We start from the raw sequence: 17,874 nt of genomic DNA on the forward strand, positions 1-17,874 counted from the left end.
TTGGAGACCGTGAGTGCTGCCATCTCCACATATATATATATATATATATATATATATATATATATATATATATATGTATGTATAGAGTTATAGAGAGAAATATAGGAATATCATAATACAGAATGGAAAAAGTCGGTTTAGGTGTGCTTGAACCGACAATGCTGGTAGGCCTGTAAAATAAAGAGGGCAAAAAGGAGAAATACAGAAAAATGGTTAATGTAGTCAACAATCAACATACATACTTATACACAAGGTTATATGATAACGCTTGACGAAGTTTCTATACTGGTTGTGGAATGTACTGTGAATAGGCTGAGGACTTACAGTGACCTAATGTTTAATTATGTGTACTGGTATAAACCTGCTTGAAGCCATGGATGCCGCCTATAAAGAGTAACCAGAATAATGGAAGGGTTAAGGCCTGGTCTTCTTGATTAATGTTCTGACATATCTCATGAATGAGATATATTTGATGGTTTGTGTGATAATTAAGTTTAAGGTGGCAAAAAGCAAACCGTAGTAAAAAAAAAAACATGGAAAATGTGTCGTTAATATACTGTACTAATACTAGGCCAGAGAATACGTAAACAGGAAGGCCGTAAATGAGCATGTATCGTAATTGAAGTTAAACTGTTGAAAGTATACGTAGTGAGACCATGCATTGGGTCAAACAAAGAGTCAAACCTCTTGTTGGCCCATGCATATCGTTGCATAAGTGAGAAAAACATGTAGGTTGAAGTGCGTGCCCCGATGGATGGATTTCAAGCCATCCAATCACAGTGCTCTGTGTCATTTTACAAGCGTGGGAAAATTCCAAAGAACTTTCCCACGCTTGTAAAATGACACAGAGCACTGTGATTGGATGGCTTGAAATCCATCCAATCACAGTGCTCTGTGTCATTTTGCACAGCGTGGGAAAATTCAAAAGAACTTTCCCACGCTGTGAAAAATTACACAGAGCACTGTGATTGGGTGGCTTGAAAGCCACCCAATCACAGTGCTCTGTGTCATTTTACAAGCATGGGAAAGTTCTTTGGAATTTTCCCACGCTTGTAAAATGACACAGAGCACTGTGATTGGATGGCTTGAAATCCATCCAATCACAGTGCTCTGTGTCATTTTACAAGCGTGGGAAAGTTCTTTGGAATTTTCCCACGCTTGTAAAATGACAAAGAGCACTCTGATTGGCTTAAACCCACCAATCAGAGTGTTCTTAGCCTAATTGCAGGGCGAGGCAAGGCTTTATAAGCCTTGCCCCGCCCTGCGGAGCTCAGTCTGCGAGGAGCCCTCCATGGGTGAAGGTGGATTATTTTTTTTGCGCTCGGGTTTTTTCTTTTTCGTCCGGTTTTTTTTTGCGCTCGGGTTTTTTATTTTATTTTTAGTTCGACGGGTATGATGGATTTTTATTTGGCCTTTTTGGGGGCTGAAGAAAGAAGATTTTAGAAAAAAGAAGACGTCAAATGGTAAGTTTAATTTTTTTTTTTTACAGGTTAGTTATTTTATTCCCCCCTCACTATTTTTAGGGTGAGGGGGTAGGTAGAGGATAGTTTGTTTTGGGGGGGGGCGTCACTAGGGGCTTGGGACCCCTAGTCACCTTGATTGAAGGGGGGGGTGTTTCATTTAGGGCCCCCACCCACCGCTCAGGGGTGGGGGCCGGGGGGGGGACAGTAGGTCCCCCCCCTATCTTTATTTAGGGCCCCCACCCACCGCTCAGGGGTGGGGGCTGGGGGGGGGAGGACAGTAGGTCCCCCCTATCTTTATTTAGGGCCCCCACCCACCGCTCAGGGGTGGGGGCCGGGGGAAGGACAGTAGGTCCCCCCCTTATTGTTTTATTAGGGCCCCCACCCACCGCGCAGGGGGGGAGGACAGTAGGTCCCCCACCCACTGCGCAGGGGTGGGGGGAGGGGGAGGACAGTAGGTCCCCCCCTTATTGTTTTATTAGGGCCCCCACCCACAGCGCAGGGGTGGGGGCCAGGGGGGGAGGACAGTAGGCCCCCCCTTATTGTTTTATTAGGGCCCCCACCCACCGCGCAGGGGTGGGGGCCAGGGGGGAGGACAGTAGGTCCCCCCCCTTATTGTTTTATTAGGACACAAGCCGCGCAGGGGGGGGGGGGGGGGGTTATTAGGTTTTTGGTGTTTTACAGTGAGCAGCTATAGGCTGCTCACTGCTTACTAGACATGCCCCTACTCGCGATATAGCGAGTAGGGGTATATTATTTACTAATACTAAGTAATCTTTACTTAGTATTAGTAAATTTGGCTGAAAGATCATGGGATCATGGGAAAATTGCTCTGACCAGCGGAAATGAAGCACACTTTGCTCCTTCGCTGGTCAGAGCTGGTCAAGCGGAGGAATCCTCCATAAGACAAAGAGTCCCTACTTTGTCTTATGATTTTAAAGAAAACTAAAGAAGACAGGAAGAAAAGAATAACAGATCCCGAGAGAGGGGGAGAAGAGGAAGAGATTGAGGAAAGGTAAATTCAGCATGACAGTGCCGCTTTAAGTAGGGAAATCATGCCCCTCCCACAATTACAGGCAAAAGCCTTAATACATATCATCAATAGATATATATCTTCATTCTAAGTGTATTTTAATATTAATATATGTGAGCTCTCCTAAGGTAACTACTGCAGTGCATGACTAGCTCATTACCTGGGAGTATCAGCTAAGCCCTAGTCTCTGTCTGAGCTAGAATGCTATAGTGTCTTTGGTGCTTGAAGTGTTCATTTAATACCCTAGATTATATACATCTTTCCTTTAATGCCTTTTCTTAATACAAGGCATCTTCAATGAATATAATATTGCTCTTCATTTTCCTTAGGCTAAATGCACACCACTCACAACAGGAGGTCATTCTTGTAAGTGCCCTGAAGGTTTCGAAGGAGACGGGCTGGATTGTTATGGAGATATATTAATGGTTGGTATTACGTTATGTGTTATTTGCTGGCAATATAAGTGATGCGAGAAAAGTCATACTACACACTACATGGGATGTATCTGGAGGTATATATGAGATATTGTAAAAACATAATGCAACATGCTTAAAATCCAATAAACCCGTATAGACTTTCTAAAACAATGCTTATAAGTTTTAGGACGTCTGGCACAAATTATAGAGAGAGTATTATTAAATCAATGCAAAATGTGATGTGCTGTTATTGCATGCCCTGGAACAGAGCTAACCCATGCTCATGTTATCAGAAGGTGTTCAGCTTCCATGGATCAAGTTGTCAGCAATCCCTGGGCCATGGTGATTACTTCCCCAAGGCCATACTGTTGGATATTCCCAGGCAAATCTTTCTTGATTCAAATCCTTTACACTTGACATGAAAAACACCCTTCAACACCTATGCCTTTGTTTTAGTTGAGGCTGGGAATGTTATTTTCTCAATTAAGAGTGTTTACATTTTTACGTTCATTATTGGGATATGATTAAAATAGCTTTCTCTTGAATTTCAAATTTAAGGCTAAAGTAGCCAAACTTTCATGTTCTCCAATTCAGCGGTGATATTAATTTGTCTACTTTGGCCTTGCATTTGAAATGCACTTAGAATTTACTTTAAATTCCCTACAATTCTCACTTTAGTAAATAATCCTGTAAGAAACAATAGCATTGACAGTGAAATTATCGGTATAAATTTATAAACAATGTTATTTAAATAAAAAGAGATATATTGCCATAAATGTAGATATGTAATTGCACATGCAACACATTACATATTTCTTTACTGGAAATTGTTCCAAAAAGTGCCAGACCTATGACATATGTTGCAGGTGCATTGCACAGCACTGAAAGACTCATGGGGTTAGTCACTAAACACTGGACTTGTCTGGATGGACAAAATCTGGTGAAAATAACCGAATTCTGACCATGCTGGCAATTCTCATACTAACTAAAGCAAAATGTGGTTGGAATTCAGTTGGCCCAAGCGAATCTGATGCAATCGCCTCGATGCATTTGGCTTCCGAATCTTATACAAACTGTAGGATTCGGAAGATTCACAAAGAACTCATATTAATAAAATTTGGGCTCAAATGCATCGGACAGGATGCACATTCGCAAAGTATTATTCACTTGCGTTTATGTACATAAATTATAATTTGAGTTACTATTTGCCTGCTAACAGAGCTAGCCAGCAGGCAAATAGTTAAAAAAACAACAACTAGGCAGTGTGAGGGTTAACCATATGGCGGCACCCACATAAAAAAAACAAAAAAGTAATCAATAAATAAGAAGTCCATAAGGCTCAGTAAACCATGTGTCAGGTGGGGACATGTTTACTAAACTTTTAAACTTAGCGACTTGGAAGCCATCGCTGTCCAGTCAGTAGAAAGGCCACAGTGCATGGGAATGGGACCTGGGAAATAACGTTGAAGGACATTGTCCCCCCACTTGTACCCTCACCATTAGCATTGAACGGGGGAGCTTTAAATACATAATGGAGGATTGACAGATCACTGTCAACCCCCTGTCTCCACCCATGGCCAGTTGGTAGGCACTTGTAATAAAATAAAAAAAGGAGACATACTTATGTACTTACTAATAATATTTAGCAGGCTCCATACCTATGGGATAGGGCCTTTTATAGCGGCTGGCCAGCAATGACTGTCCATTTGCTAGTTTAACAAGTCAGTAAATATGGGGCAAGTGGGAGCATAGAGAGGTAAAATACCTACATTACATTTATATTGGGGTCTTATTGACCCCAATAGGCTTTCTATTTATTATTTTTAATATGGCAGTTGGCAAGCGCTGGCTAGCTGCCACATATTTATCCCTCGCTACGTCTAGGGTTTTTAACTATTTACCCAATGGCTGCTAGCGCTGCAAGTGGACAAACAGTTCTGATTTTTTTTTAAATATGGGCCTGGAATTTGAATCCTCTGGCTCAGAATTTACAGCGTTCGGTCCAGATTTCAGCCAGCTGGTGACATTTGGTCCGACTGAAATCCAGACCAGATTCAGGCCCCTTTGGGCCCTGTATTACAATATCCGGGACATTGCTAAATTGCATGAACCATCTCCGGATTTTGTAGTCTGAATTACCCAGGAAGCAGCCGGATAGTTTTTCCTTATTCCTCATGCTTTAGTGAATATCCCCACCAGTTACTCTGGCCTTAAATTTGACATTCAGTTTTAACTCACCTTGAATTCTCACTTTAGTGAATAACCCTGTTATTGTATTGTGATAATTATATATTTTCACTTATAGGAACTGTCACGGAACCCTAATCTGACTATGTTTCACCAGTGGTTAATGGTATGTATCTAAGATTAATAATATGATGCTTATGTACATTTACAATATATTTTTAATAAGCATTCAGCTACACATTTATACATTCATGTACTTTGTAGACATGTTCAACCGAATACGAAATAATGTAAAGTAAATAAAAGCCTATGTGTACATGTATTTGCAAACCCTCCTACAGCTACATTCAACAAAACGTGTTGATCTAAACCTGAGACAAAGTTACATTTGAGATTCATGATAACAGAATAGATTAGATCCTTTAAGTCGTTAAGGTTTTATTTTTTGTATGATAGAATTAATAATCCGCTTCTGGCTGTAGATCATTGTTTTGTGTGTAAAATGCTGGCCAAACTATTCAAAGAAAAGGGAAATTGACCCCAAGAGGACTTTGATAAATGCCACTAACAAATACAGAATTATTATGGTGTTTTTTGTTGACCTAATTAAAATTTAAAGTGACCCCCTAAGCACCAAAAAAACTTTAACTTAAAGGGAATCTCCAGTGCCAGGAAAACACTGGAGGGTCCCTCTCCCTCCCACCCCCCAATCCCCGGTTACTGAAGGGGTGAAAACCCGTCGCTGCCTCCTCCTCCGCGCCGCTCCTCCTTCTGATTGTGTCGGCCGGTGGGCGAGACTGATCCCGCCCACCGGCCGAGGAGACCTAATGCGCATGTGCGGCAATGCCGCGCATGCGCATTACGTGTCCCCATAGGAAAGCATTGAAAACGAATTTCAATGCTTTCCTATGGGGAAATGAGCGACGCTGGAGGTCCTCACACAGCGCAAGGACATCCAGCGACGCTCTAGCAGAGGTTTTCTGTGCTATAGAGTAGGAAGTTCCCTCTAGTGGCTGTCTAGTAGACAGCCACTAGAGGTGGAGTTAACCCTGCAATGTAATTATTGCAGTTTATAAAAAACTGCAATAATTACACTTGCAGGGTTAGGAGTAGTGGGAGTTGGCACCCAGACCACTGAAATGAGCAGAAGTGGTCTGGGTGCCTGGAGTGTCCCTTTAATGAAGTGGTTTTCGTATGTAGATCACTGCTCAATTCTCTGCCGTTTAGGAGTTAAATCACTTTATTTATGTAGCCTTAGCCACACCTACCCTCAGTGGAGCTTATATTAAGACCTTTTTAGCTTTTCTTATTGCACACTGCATTTAATTTAGAATTTCTTATCTCTGGCTCTGTTAATAGCCTACCCTGTGTGATTAAAGTTCAATTAACAGAGCAGGCGATAAGAACTTCTTAAGGAAACATACACTGCTGTCAGATGTGGATTGAAAACTAGAATCGTGCACGGAAACAATTTTCATTTTTTTTTTTAATTCTTTATTTTTAGTGTGCACAAAAAGAACAGTAAGCCCCGGTGCGCCACAACAGCGACATCAGAGTATAATTCGAAACATTTACTTTACAGGTCGTGGTTATCAATGGTCAGGCACATTTTTGGTTAAAAAGAAAAACATAAGAAGATTGCAACAGTGTAGTATGTCGGTTAGCTTAAACATTGAGTTATGGAGCACTAAATTATTAAGATATAGATGTTTAAAGATGTTTAAAGCGAGATATGTCAGACATAAGTTTTGGCCAATAGTTATAGCTTTAATTTGCTTACATACATGTTTAAGTTGAATTCCCATCAGCATTGACCCTATATAATCTGCAGGTAAGCAAGGTCCCCTCTGTGGTCGCCTGTGTGAGTCAACTTGGTAGCCTAACTGAGAGAAAGGGTATCAAGAGTCTACAGCCTGTGTAGTACAGGGGGGTTAAACAGGAGTAAGTCGTTAGCAGTCATATCATTGCTATAAGCTGTGAATACTGGTCAGCTGGGTGTGTAGCTTGTCAGTGTAGAGATTTTAAAGGTCAGCGACCGCTTGGTCGTCTTGTGAAATAACCTCGCTCGATTAGTGGAGCTTAGGCTGTCCCCTATGGCAGGAAGACTTTCATTTGTAATTTATGTGAATTCAAAGGCACATAATAAAGTACATAACAGTATTTGATGCGTTACAGGGGAGTGAGCTGTGTTAGAGGGTAACTTGTGCTGTGAACCTGTGGAGCCGGACTGTGATAGAAGACGGGTCTCTTTCTCAGAATTAGCATATGTAACGGACTGCTCGCGTTAACCAGGGTCTTGTGCATTAAGTACCACATAAGTATGCACTGTGGCCACCTACGGGCACATTAACATCTGTCTCGTGGGAAGTAATTGGTATTGATTGACCCGGTTACGCTAACTGTCAGTATTGTCAATATGAGGCAGCTGTTTGCATTGAGCGAGGTATAAGAAAAAACAGTAACTTAACATAAACAACAAAACTGATAACTATACTTGGGTCTCATGCTATATTCTCATTATGTCTAGCTGTTTGTCAACATTCCAGGCTATGTGAGGTTCGGTTAAGGCCCTGCATAACACGGTAAATTCAACGCATACATTTGGTATAGCACTAATAAGGAAAAAATAGGATGCACCATGCTGGGTGTCCTGTACCCTGTCAAAGTAAGATATGGTAAACTAGACAATTTGCACATGTTAAGGTAACATACAACCCGCCATTGGTTGAGCAGAATAAAACATGCCACGGTCCGATATACTAGGTGCTACTTTTATGTAGCGGGTTCAGCCTGGTTCAGGCCGTGTTAGTCCCGGTGTCTCTATGTCGTGATCGCAGCATACGTCTCCGGTGTGGAGCTCTGGGGGATGAACGGGACGCTCCTGTCCAGGTCCCATACATGAGTGCGGTTGGGGGAGCTGTGATTGTTCGTGGTGGCTGGTCCCGCCGGGGTCAGCATCTCGTGAGGTAAGTCCAGGAGCTGGAGAAAGGCCGGGGCGTCTCGGATGTCCTGGATGGTGTGAGAGTCCTTTCCTTGCGTGACTGTTAGTGTCCTGGGGGGTCACAACCGGTAGTCTACCTTGTGGGCACGGAGGATCAGGGTGAGTGGCTTCAGCGATCTGTGCCATGCTAAGGTGCTGTTGGATAGATCCGAGTAGAGCGAGATGTCCATGTTCTCGAATCGGAAGGAGGTCTTGGTTCGGAAGGCTGATAAAATCGTCGCTCTGTGTCCGCTGTTGCGGAGGCTCAGGATGACATCCCTTGTGGTGTTGGATGGCGCGTTCGGTGGTTTGGGGATTCTGAAGATCCCTTCTGGGGTGATCGTTGCGTGCTTTCCTTGTGGTAGGATTGCGAGTAGCATCCGTTCAATTAGTTGACGTAGGTCGGCCTTGGCAATGTCCTCACGAGCTCCCCTTATTTTTATGTTGGATGCCTGCCTGGCGTCTTCAAGCGCCACAAGGCGATGTTCGAGTTGCCGGTTCTGTTGTTCCAGGCCTTGTACCGTGTGTTGGAGTACGGTGACGTCCTGGGTGTGGGACATTGAAGAGCCCTGCAGGTCTGCGCAGAGCATTTTGACTTCCTCATGTGTTTCAGGTCCGCCATGAGCGCCTTCATGACCGCTACAGTGATCGGTTCTGCATCTGCCTCTTTGCCACAGTGTTGTGCCTTCCGCAGTGGGTCTAGGAGCAGTAGATATCCCCCTTCTTCCGCATCGGATATGTCCTCGGAGAAATCCGAGCACCCGCCGTGTTGGGCCGCCATGTTAGCTTCAGAGGCACCGCGTGCTTGCATCCACATCTCCCCTATTGTCAGGCCCGATGGGGGCTTGTGTGGTGCCGTTTTCTTCCCCTTTCTCCCCATTTGGCCTTGGGGTGTTCGCTGGCAAGTAAGGGTAAATGTGGGGGGAATTTTGCTTGTTTTTCGCCGTTTGGGGCTCGGAGCTCCCTTTGCATGCGTCTAGTCACTTCAGCGTTCAAGCTCCGCCTCCTCAACAATTTTCATTTTGATTAGTTAATTCGTTATTAAAAGTTTGTTTTTTTTATCCATCAAAAAAAACCAAAAAAAAACAATATAAATGCTGGAGAATGGAGAAAATAAATCTCCAGTGGTTAAAACTACTGAAAATATTAATTCTCTTTAATATTCAACTTCTTTAAGCAAGCCTGTACATTGCAAAAAACAGAGCATAATCCAACAACCAACATAGTTCACTGTCGCAGTATTCAAGCATCAAGAAATTAAAACTGACAGTCCGTCCTATTTAAAGATTTTCAATGACACCCATTTCGTGTTCAAGACTGGACTAATTTTGACATTGATTGGCTTATAAAATAATCTATATCAAAATAGCCCTAATTGTGGTCCTACGATTGGTCAGAAAATACTAGTTGCTGCAACTTCCTGTACATGCCATGAACAAATTAACAAATGCCATTGCATTCATTCAGGGACCGATTGATTGATTGATTGATTGATTGATTCATTCATTCAATCATTCAATCATTCATTTATTTAGTGACCCATTTATTCATTCATTCATACATTCATTAATGTATTCATTCAGTGACCCATTAATTAATTGATTAATTGATTAATTCATTCATTCCGTGACCCATTCATTCAGTTGTTTGTATTGCAATTTCCACTAATTTTGTTGTTCTTCTGAAATGAATGTACATGCCTATTAAATATAAAACCATGTTTTCAAGGGGCCTGGTTGCCGAACTGATAGGTCACATACACAGTGTGCTCCGTGAAAGATACCCAATGTAGGGTTTTAATCTTGAAGTTACCGCAACAACCTATACCATATCTCATCGGGAGACGAGCAGCATACAACCCTGATACACCTTGACTCTTCTCGGCTTCCTGACAGCGACCTAAGCCTCAAACGCTATTGCGGCCCACCTGTTGGCGACACAACCTATTTCCCGGCGGGCTAATCTGCTTCAACACGTGCACGTCAGCAGGACTCCCGTTCCCCCCCTGCCGGTTGGGGTTATCCCGGCCTCAGCATCCAGGCTCTACTCACCTGTCACTGGTGGCCCTGCAACTTAGCTCACAATCCTGCGGTGTAAAACTCGGCCCCTTACTGGAGCCAAGATGGCGGACGTCACAACACCTACCACACCACAAGGCCTACTGGAGACTACTTTGGCGCGACTAGATGCCATCTTCACCGCCTTCTGGCACAAGCTTGAGGAGAGGCAAAGAGAAGTAAGCCTGCCACAACACTTACCTCCCAAAGCCAAGTGCAACGGGTTGGTTACTAAGCATCGGAAAAAACGGTGACAAGGGTCCCGACATCCTTCCACACTTCTGAGACCAGCACGGCCCAAGACCCGCTCCTGCTATCCCAGGCTGAGGCTCTCGAGGGAGATAATCCCAGTGCCTACCCCACACCCTTGGAGGATGATTCAATGCTGCAATCCTGTAACCACAGCCGTCCAATATCCTGCTCCCGGTACCAAGAGTTATTGAGGCAGTGGGAACTGCACAAGGGCTCTTTAATTGGACTTAGGCCAGCGGAGGGACCGAGCACAGACCGCTGGGACTCAGTACAGATATGGGACACTCTTGGCAAGGGTTGGGTAAATCCAGAAGCAAAGCCTGGATGTATGTGGTACACAAAGTCACTTTGCCCCATTATGTCCCATACCATGTGCCCTACCTGTAATGTCCTGACTGGCACTACACCCACCAGTGATTAAACCATAGCGGGACAGTAACTATGCTCTCTGTTCATCAATGGTTAAAACTATGTTCAAACCATCTGTCAATGTAGCCTGGTCCTTATAAGCTATCCTCATATCTAGTTATACAATATCAGTTAACAGTCATTAATTGTATTAATTCTGTTCCATATGCTTAATATATGCTTAGATTAATTTTATGCAAAGACAGCAGAATGATGCCATACTCTACCACTACATGCCTAGTTGTACACCAACATAAGCATGTTTTACATTTTACTTTCACTAATTTCTCACCATGTCCATGAGTTTGCATAGCATAGTACTTCTCTCTCAATCATTAAGCTAGGCATGTTATGCTTAGCCTACATTAAATTGAAAACAAAAGTGAGGAACACTCAAATGCCATGTACATGTATGCCTTGTCTGATTAATCTTTCCGGCCAATACTGTTGTGGCATTGCAAACATGTCTGTTAATCCTATGTACACAAAAAATATAGAATAACAAAAAACAAACAAACAAAAAAACATGTTTTAATGGAGCCTTTAATGTTTGTCTCAGCCAGAAGTGGAGTGGCTATGGTCATATAAACATATTAATTTTACTCTTATATGGCAGAGAAGGGAGGCACTGCCCCCCCCCCCCCCCGCCTCTTTATTAAATACTATTATTGACTGTGTTGAAATTTCACTGAAATTCTGAGCCAGTCAATATATATTATGAGATAAAATAGGGACTTGAATGAGGACCCTCAGCGTCAGATTTTCCTATGGGGAAATCCTAATTCTAGTTCGGCGATTGCCGCGCATGCGCATTAGGTCTCCCCCGCCGACTTCAGTAGAACGTGGGCGTAGCCTGTCCCTGCGCCAACGGACATTGGCCTTGGATTCAGGTAAGTGACTGAAGGGCTTTTAACCCCTTTCAGCACCGTGGGAGGGGGGGGGGGAGCGAGGGAGGAGGTCACTGCAGGAGCCTATAGTGCTAGAAAAACTGGTTTGTTTTCCTGGCACTAAAAAATCCCTTTAATACTGGAAAATGAAGGATCGAATCCCAGTTCTTTAGGAAAAACACCTAATGATATTTACCTGCCCACCTCGAATCGTCATAGATTGTAGGCTTGCTTTTTTCTGTAATTGTAAATCGCTCTTCTATTTACAAAATAATAACCTGAAAATATTATATATTTGATAATAAGCTTACTTGAATGCAACATATAGATAGAAAAATAAATATAGATGCTTTTTAAAATCATTAATATTGCTTTTTTATTTCAAACAGTTGTATTACATTTTTATATTTTGTGATTGATAAACAGAATTCTCACATCATTATCCCTAAAGAAATGAATGCCACTGCGCTTATACCATCCAATTTGGCAATGGAAACACTTTCTGAAGAGCGTAAAAAAGTTTGGCTTGATTCATACATGCTGCCTTTTTTCATAAGGTAAGTTGTTTCAAAGTTTCCTGGCCATTTGTACATGGGTTTGTAGTGCAGGGATTTTGTGGGATTGCCATTATAAACAAGAAGTGAATCTTTGTCATTGCCAGGAGCAGTAACGGTAAGTAACGGCAAGACAGATGAACATGAAATGCTGTTCTTTAAAAAGTGACACCTTGCCATTTTATTTATTAAAGAAAAGGTAGCAGGCTAAAAAAGCAAGTAGGACACAATAAAATACTGTATATCTTACTTATCAGATACCACTTTAAAAAGAAACAGAGAAAGTGTACATTGATGCCAGCTGCTACTGGTTATAAAGCACCCGCCCAGGGCTAGAAATTGCAAAATTAGAAATAGTGAAAGCAGCGAGTACGTACACAAACTTTCCACCAGGAATCGGTTCGAGTTGGGAAACTCCAGTGCCAGGGGTCTTTGTTTGCACATAAGTGGAGGTGAGGTGGCCCAGGTTGTTTCCGAGTAATCCATGAGCCCAACCTCCACCTTCTTGTCTCTGTTGCCCGAGTCTAGGTGGCCGTGGGCCGTGGGAAGATAGACCTTTCCCCCGAGTACTCAGACAAAGACTGTTCCGCCCTTCTTCTCCGCCTTTGCAATGAGCTAGCTTTGTACCAGAGTTAGGGTGGCCCAGAGTCTCGTAGCACCTGAACGGTGCGTGTTCAGCTGGACTGGCTGTCTCTGTTGGGCCCTGTTGTCATGGACAGCTTGGAGGGGTCTGCCTCATGCAGGACAAGCCAGGTGTCTTCACTGGGGATCGGTGGGTACAAGGGTGCAGCCTGATAGCAGTGGGCTGCGGCTCATGGAGCCTGGACAGTCACTGGGTGAACAAACTGGGGTCAGCTTCTAACCTGGGGGCACTCTATCTTGAAGTGGCCAGGTTGGTGGTGGTGATGGCACCCGGAGCCCGTGGGGCAGTGGTCCCATCAGGTGTGGCCCCGGGCCCAGGTGGTTTCTTGGGGGTGGGTAGGTCGGGGCTGCCTGGTGCAAGGGTAGTCAGTGGCTGAGAAAAGTAGCAGGGTATTGGGACCACCAGGCATCGGCATATTTGTCAGTCCGCTGGGCTGCCTCAGTTAAAGTCTTGGGTTGCCGGTCCCTTACCTATTCTTGCACTTCGGTAGTAAATCCATTATAAAAATGCTCCAGCCTAAACAGCTGGAGGATCTCTTCGGGTAATTTTGCCTGCTGGGAGTTCATCCAGTTCTGGGTGGCTTTGGTGATGCGGCAGGCCCACTCCACATGGGAGTCCTTCTCCCCTTTCTTGGTCTCCCTGAATTTCCAGCAGTATGCCTCCGGAGTGACGGCATACCTGGGCAGTAAGACCTTCTTCACAAAGGAGTACTCCCGGAGTTGGTCCTCTGGTACATCCCGGTAGGCTTCCGGTGCCTTCCCCGCTGGCTTCCTAGCTAAGATGGTGATCCAGTCGGTGTGGGTGAATTCTTGCAGGAGGCACTAGCATTCAAAGTCCTCTGCAGGAAGTCATCAATACCCTCTACCGCTTCCTTGAACTCCTTTAAAGCGTCAAAGGGCAGTTTGTGCTTTCGGGCAGGTGTTGCTGGCCTCCCCCCGGGAACCTCTCTTCTGCCCGTTGTCCCTCTGGTTGTGGGGGGTTCGCTCTATGCTTGTGAGCCAGGACAAAGGCTTGAGCCTCAGAGAAAATCTTTGTCATGGTTTCCTCCGAGGGAGTTTCTTTGTAGAACTCTAGACGCCAAGCCAATCTTGGCACAGAGCCTCCCTTGACCTCTCTGTGGCTGTGGCATGGCGGCTTCAGCGATCGTCCTCCATAAGGGCGGCAATCAGCTTAGCCTTTGTGCGATTTCCAGCCAATTGCCCTCTGGTTACTACCAACTCTTGTAGTGTTAGCCTCATTAGAGTCGTGTAGTCCATGAGCTGGTTCGGTTCTTGAACGCTGGCTCTGTTCCTGCCGCTTGCCACCAGTTGCAGCAGGACACCGGTAACCTGACCAGTTACCTTCCTTCAGCTGAACAGGAACCAGTTGTTTGGATGACACACAGTTCTGGAGGTACAACAACACTTTATTTGCCACACACAGATTTTACGCATAACCCCATGCAAGGGGTGTAACACACAGCCTACAATGCCCCCTCCCAGGATCCTCCCCCTCCCCGGGATCCCAACACAGGAAAGGGCCTTGTGCCCTTGTCTCCAAAAGCCCGCCACCCAAACACAGGGTTTCCCACATCCGGAGACAGGGGGGTCTTCATCCCATGAGCATCTGTGCCTGGGAGACCAAGTATGGGTAAAAAGGACTGCCCCTTTGTCTCCCAGGCACAGAGAGCCTGCCCGTCTCTTTGTCCTAGCATGCACTGAAAATCCCGCCAAACTCACCAGTGCCCACAGTAATCTCAGGGACCCTCGCAGCGGTACCTTCCTCAACCAGACTCCGCTTGCGAGGAAAGCATCTCCTTTTGGGACACAAAGGCTCCCCCTGGATGGCATTACTCTGTACAAAATGACGGCCACCCAGGGGAGCATTCATTAATTACTTCACTTGAAGTTCCAGACTTATGTTGCAAGTGCAAACGTTCTGATTAATTGGTGTGAACGTTCTAATGGGGCACTGGGGAGTTCCTCGTTCGGTAAACAAATGAGTCAGGAAAAAATCCTCGAACGCTCCCCATGGCTGGCGTTTTTCTGCACGAATGGTGGCCAGCTGGAGGAGTGCTCATTAACTGTTTTCCTTGCATTTTGCGGTTTGACACTATGTTACGAGGTGTGAAGGTTCTAAGCCAACATTCTAAATGGGGTATAGGGGTGTTCCCCGTTTGGGGGCGAAATAATTCCCTTTGTGGAAACCCTCCCGAACGGGGAGTGGGCAGAAGATACAAAAAGATGGGGAAACATACATAATATCAGACAAGCAATTCACGGACCAGCAGTGATTTCCTAATTTTAATACTTGCTAAGGAATAGATAATTGTTATTATCCCCTGATATGTAAAACCATGGAATTTAATCAGGGTGTACTTATTTTTTTTCATGGCTGTATATGCTCACACTGTGTTACACTACCCCATTTTTGTGTCATTTGCAAACTGAGTTTGAATACCTTTTCCAAAACCGTTAATAAACACATTAAAGGGAAGTGGACCCAGAACCTTTAACTCCCCAGAACATTTTTGTCCAACTTGAAAATATTCCTTTAACTACTTGCTCATTCTGTCTTTAAACCAAGGTTCAGTCCAACAGAAAGAGATTTCATCTAAACCAAATATATTAATTTGTACTATATTATCTTTCTGTGGAACCTTATCAAAAGCCTTAATGCAAAATTTAAGCAGGTTTTGTACTTACTTTCAGGGCTGCCATCCGAAATTTTGGGGCCCCTGACAAAGCACAAGGTCTGGGCCAGGGACGGCCTTAGGCCTTTAGGCGCCCTGTGTGAAAAATATTCACAGCGCCCCTCCATGGTCACATGCCCTCGTCCATCTTGTAAAAAGTGCTAAGCCTCCATTACATAGGTGTTACGTATTAATGTGATTTCTGGGCATATCATGCATATACACGTATATTAATACATTTGTAAATGTTATAGGCGTAATAACACATATAATAATAATAATAATAATACACCCATATTAATATACATGTATATTTAAATATTACTCTACGAAATCATGTTAAATTGTACTTATTATGGTACACACAATTTCTGGTATTTTTAAAGAGCAGAACATTCTATCTATCTATCTATCTATATATATATATATATATCTATATATCTATCTATCTATCTATATATATATATATATATATATATATATATATATATGTATATATATATATATGTATATATATATATATATATATATATATATATATGGGCTAGAAGAATTCCTCCCGCATGTATAGATTTGCATTAGGAGTAAAAACAAATTTCTAACAAGAGTGTCCTGTCTCCCTGAAGTTGCCATGCCATTATGTTGTGTGTGGAATAGGGATGCAGTGTGTGTAGGGAAAATAGTGTGGTGTGGGATAGGGATGTAGTGTGTGTGTGTGTGTGTGTAGGGCATGCAGTGTGTATGTGTGTAGGTTATGTAGTGTGTGTAGGTTATGTAATGTGTGTGTGTGTGTGTAAAGGGGATGTAGTGTGTCTGTGTATGGTATGTAGTGTTTGTGTGTTTAGGGAACATAGTATGTGTGTATAGGGAATGTAGTGTGTATGGGTGCAAGTTCTGTAGTGTGTATGTACATTTTGTAGTGTTTGTGAGTTATCTAGTGTGTATGTGTGTAGAGAACATAGTGTGTCTATAAGGGACGTTGTGTGTGAGTAGATTACGTAGTGTGTGTGTGTGTGTGAGTAGATTTTGTAGTGTGTGTGTGTGTGAGTAGATTATGTAGTGTGTGTGTGTGAGTGGATTATGTAGTGTGTGTGTGTTTGTGTGAGTAGATTATGTAGTGTGTGTGTGTGTGTGTTTGTGTGTGTGTGTAGATTATGTAGCGTGTGTGTGAGTAGATTATGTAGTGTGTGTGTGTGTGAGTAGATTATGTAGTGTCTGTGTGTGAGTAGATTATGTACTGTGTGTGTGTGTGAGTAGATTATGTAGTGTGTGTGTGTGAGTAGATTATGTAGTGTGTGTGTGTATGAGTAGATTATGTAGTGTGTGTGTGTGGATTATGTAAAGTGTGTGTGTGTGTGTGTGTGTGTGTGTGTGTGTATGAGTAGATTATGTAGTGTGTGTGTGTGTGTGTGTGTGTGAGTAGATATAAACATAAAAACATAGAAACATAGAATGTGACAGCAGATAAGAACCATTCGGCCCATCTAGTCTGCCCAATTTTCTAAATACTTTCATTAGTCCCTAGTCTTATCTTATAGTTAGGATAGCCTTATGCCTATCCCACGCATGCTTAAACTCCTTTTACTGTGTTAACCTCTACCACTTCAGCTGGAAGGCTATTCCATGCATCCACTACCCTCTCAGTAAAGTAATACTTCCTGATATTATTTTTAAACCTTTGTCCCTCTAATTTAAGACTATGTCCTCTTGTTGTGGTAGTTTTTCTTCTTTTAAATATAGTCTCCTCCTTTACTGTGTTGATTCCCTTTATGTATTTAAATGTTTCTATCATATCCCTCCTGTCTCGTCTTTCCTCCAAGCTATACATGTTAAGATCCTTTAACCTTTCCTGGTAAGTTTTATCGTGCAATCCATGAACCAGTTTAGTAGCCCTTCTCTGAACTCTCTCTAAGGTATCAATATCCTTATCCGTAGATTATGTAGTGTGTGTGTGTGGATTATGTAGTGTGTGTGTGTGTGTCTGTGTAGTTTACAAAGTAAGGGTGGGATAGTGATGATTTGTGGGTAGGAGGAGGTGACAAAAGGCTTTAAATTAGGAGGTGGGAGAGCAATTTTAGGTTTTGTTTTCTTAAATTAATTGTTGATTCCCCCTTTCTGCCCCCCTCCCTCTTACATACCTTTGGGCAGGGATTGGAGAATACCGATTACCTGGTGGTCCAGCGGTCTCTGCCAGCTCCTGAAGTTCGGCACCTTGCAGAACCGGAGCCCTCCTCTCGCGAGCTCCGCGTTGATAGTATGAGAGCGTAGCCGCGGCAACACTCCGAATGCCGAGCTTGCGAGAGGAGGACCGAATCAAAGCGCTCAC

General features: G+C 43.5%; 1 protein-coding gene across 1 annotated transcript in view; it reads left to right on the forward strand.

Moving 5' to 3' along the window:
- The window catches only part of STAB1 (stabilin 1), a 426,801-nt gene that overhangs the window by 147,771 nt on the left and 261,156 nt on the right, over window positions 1-17,874 (forward strand). Inside the window, exons 27-29 of the mRNA XM_063426973.1 lie at window positions 2,823-2,918; window positions 5,215-5,262; window positions 12,107-12,237. Coding sequence (XP_063283043.1) covers window positions 2,823-2,918; window positions 5,215-5,262; window positions 12,107-12,237 — 275 coding nt within the window. The remainder of the gene's footprint in view (window positions 1-2,822; window positions 2,919-5,214; window positions 5,263-12,106; window positions 12,238-17,874) is intronic.

The sequence above is a fragment of the Pelobates fuscus genome, chromosome 7, assembly GCF_036172605.1.
Source record: "Pelobates fuscus isolate aPelFus1 chromosome 7, aPelFus1.pri, whole genome shotgun sequence".
Lineage (NCBI taxonomy): Eukaryota > Metazoa > Chordata > Amphibia > Anura > Pelobatidae > Pelobates > Pelobates fuscus.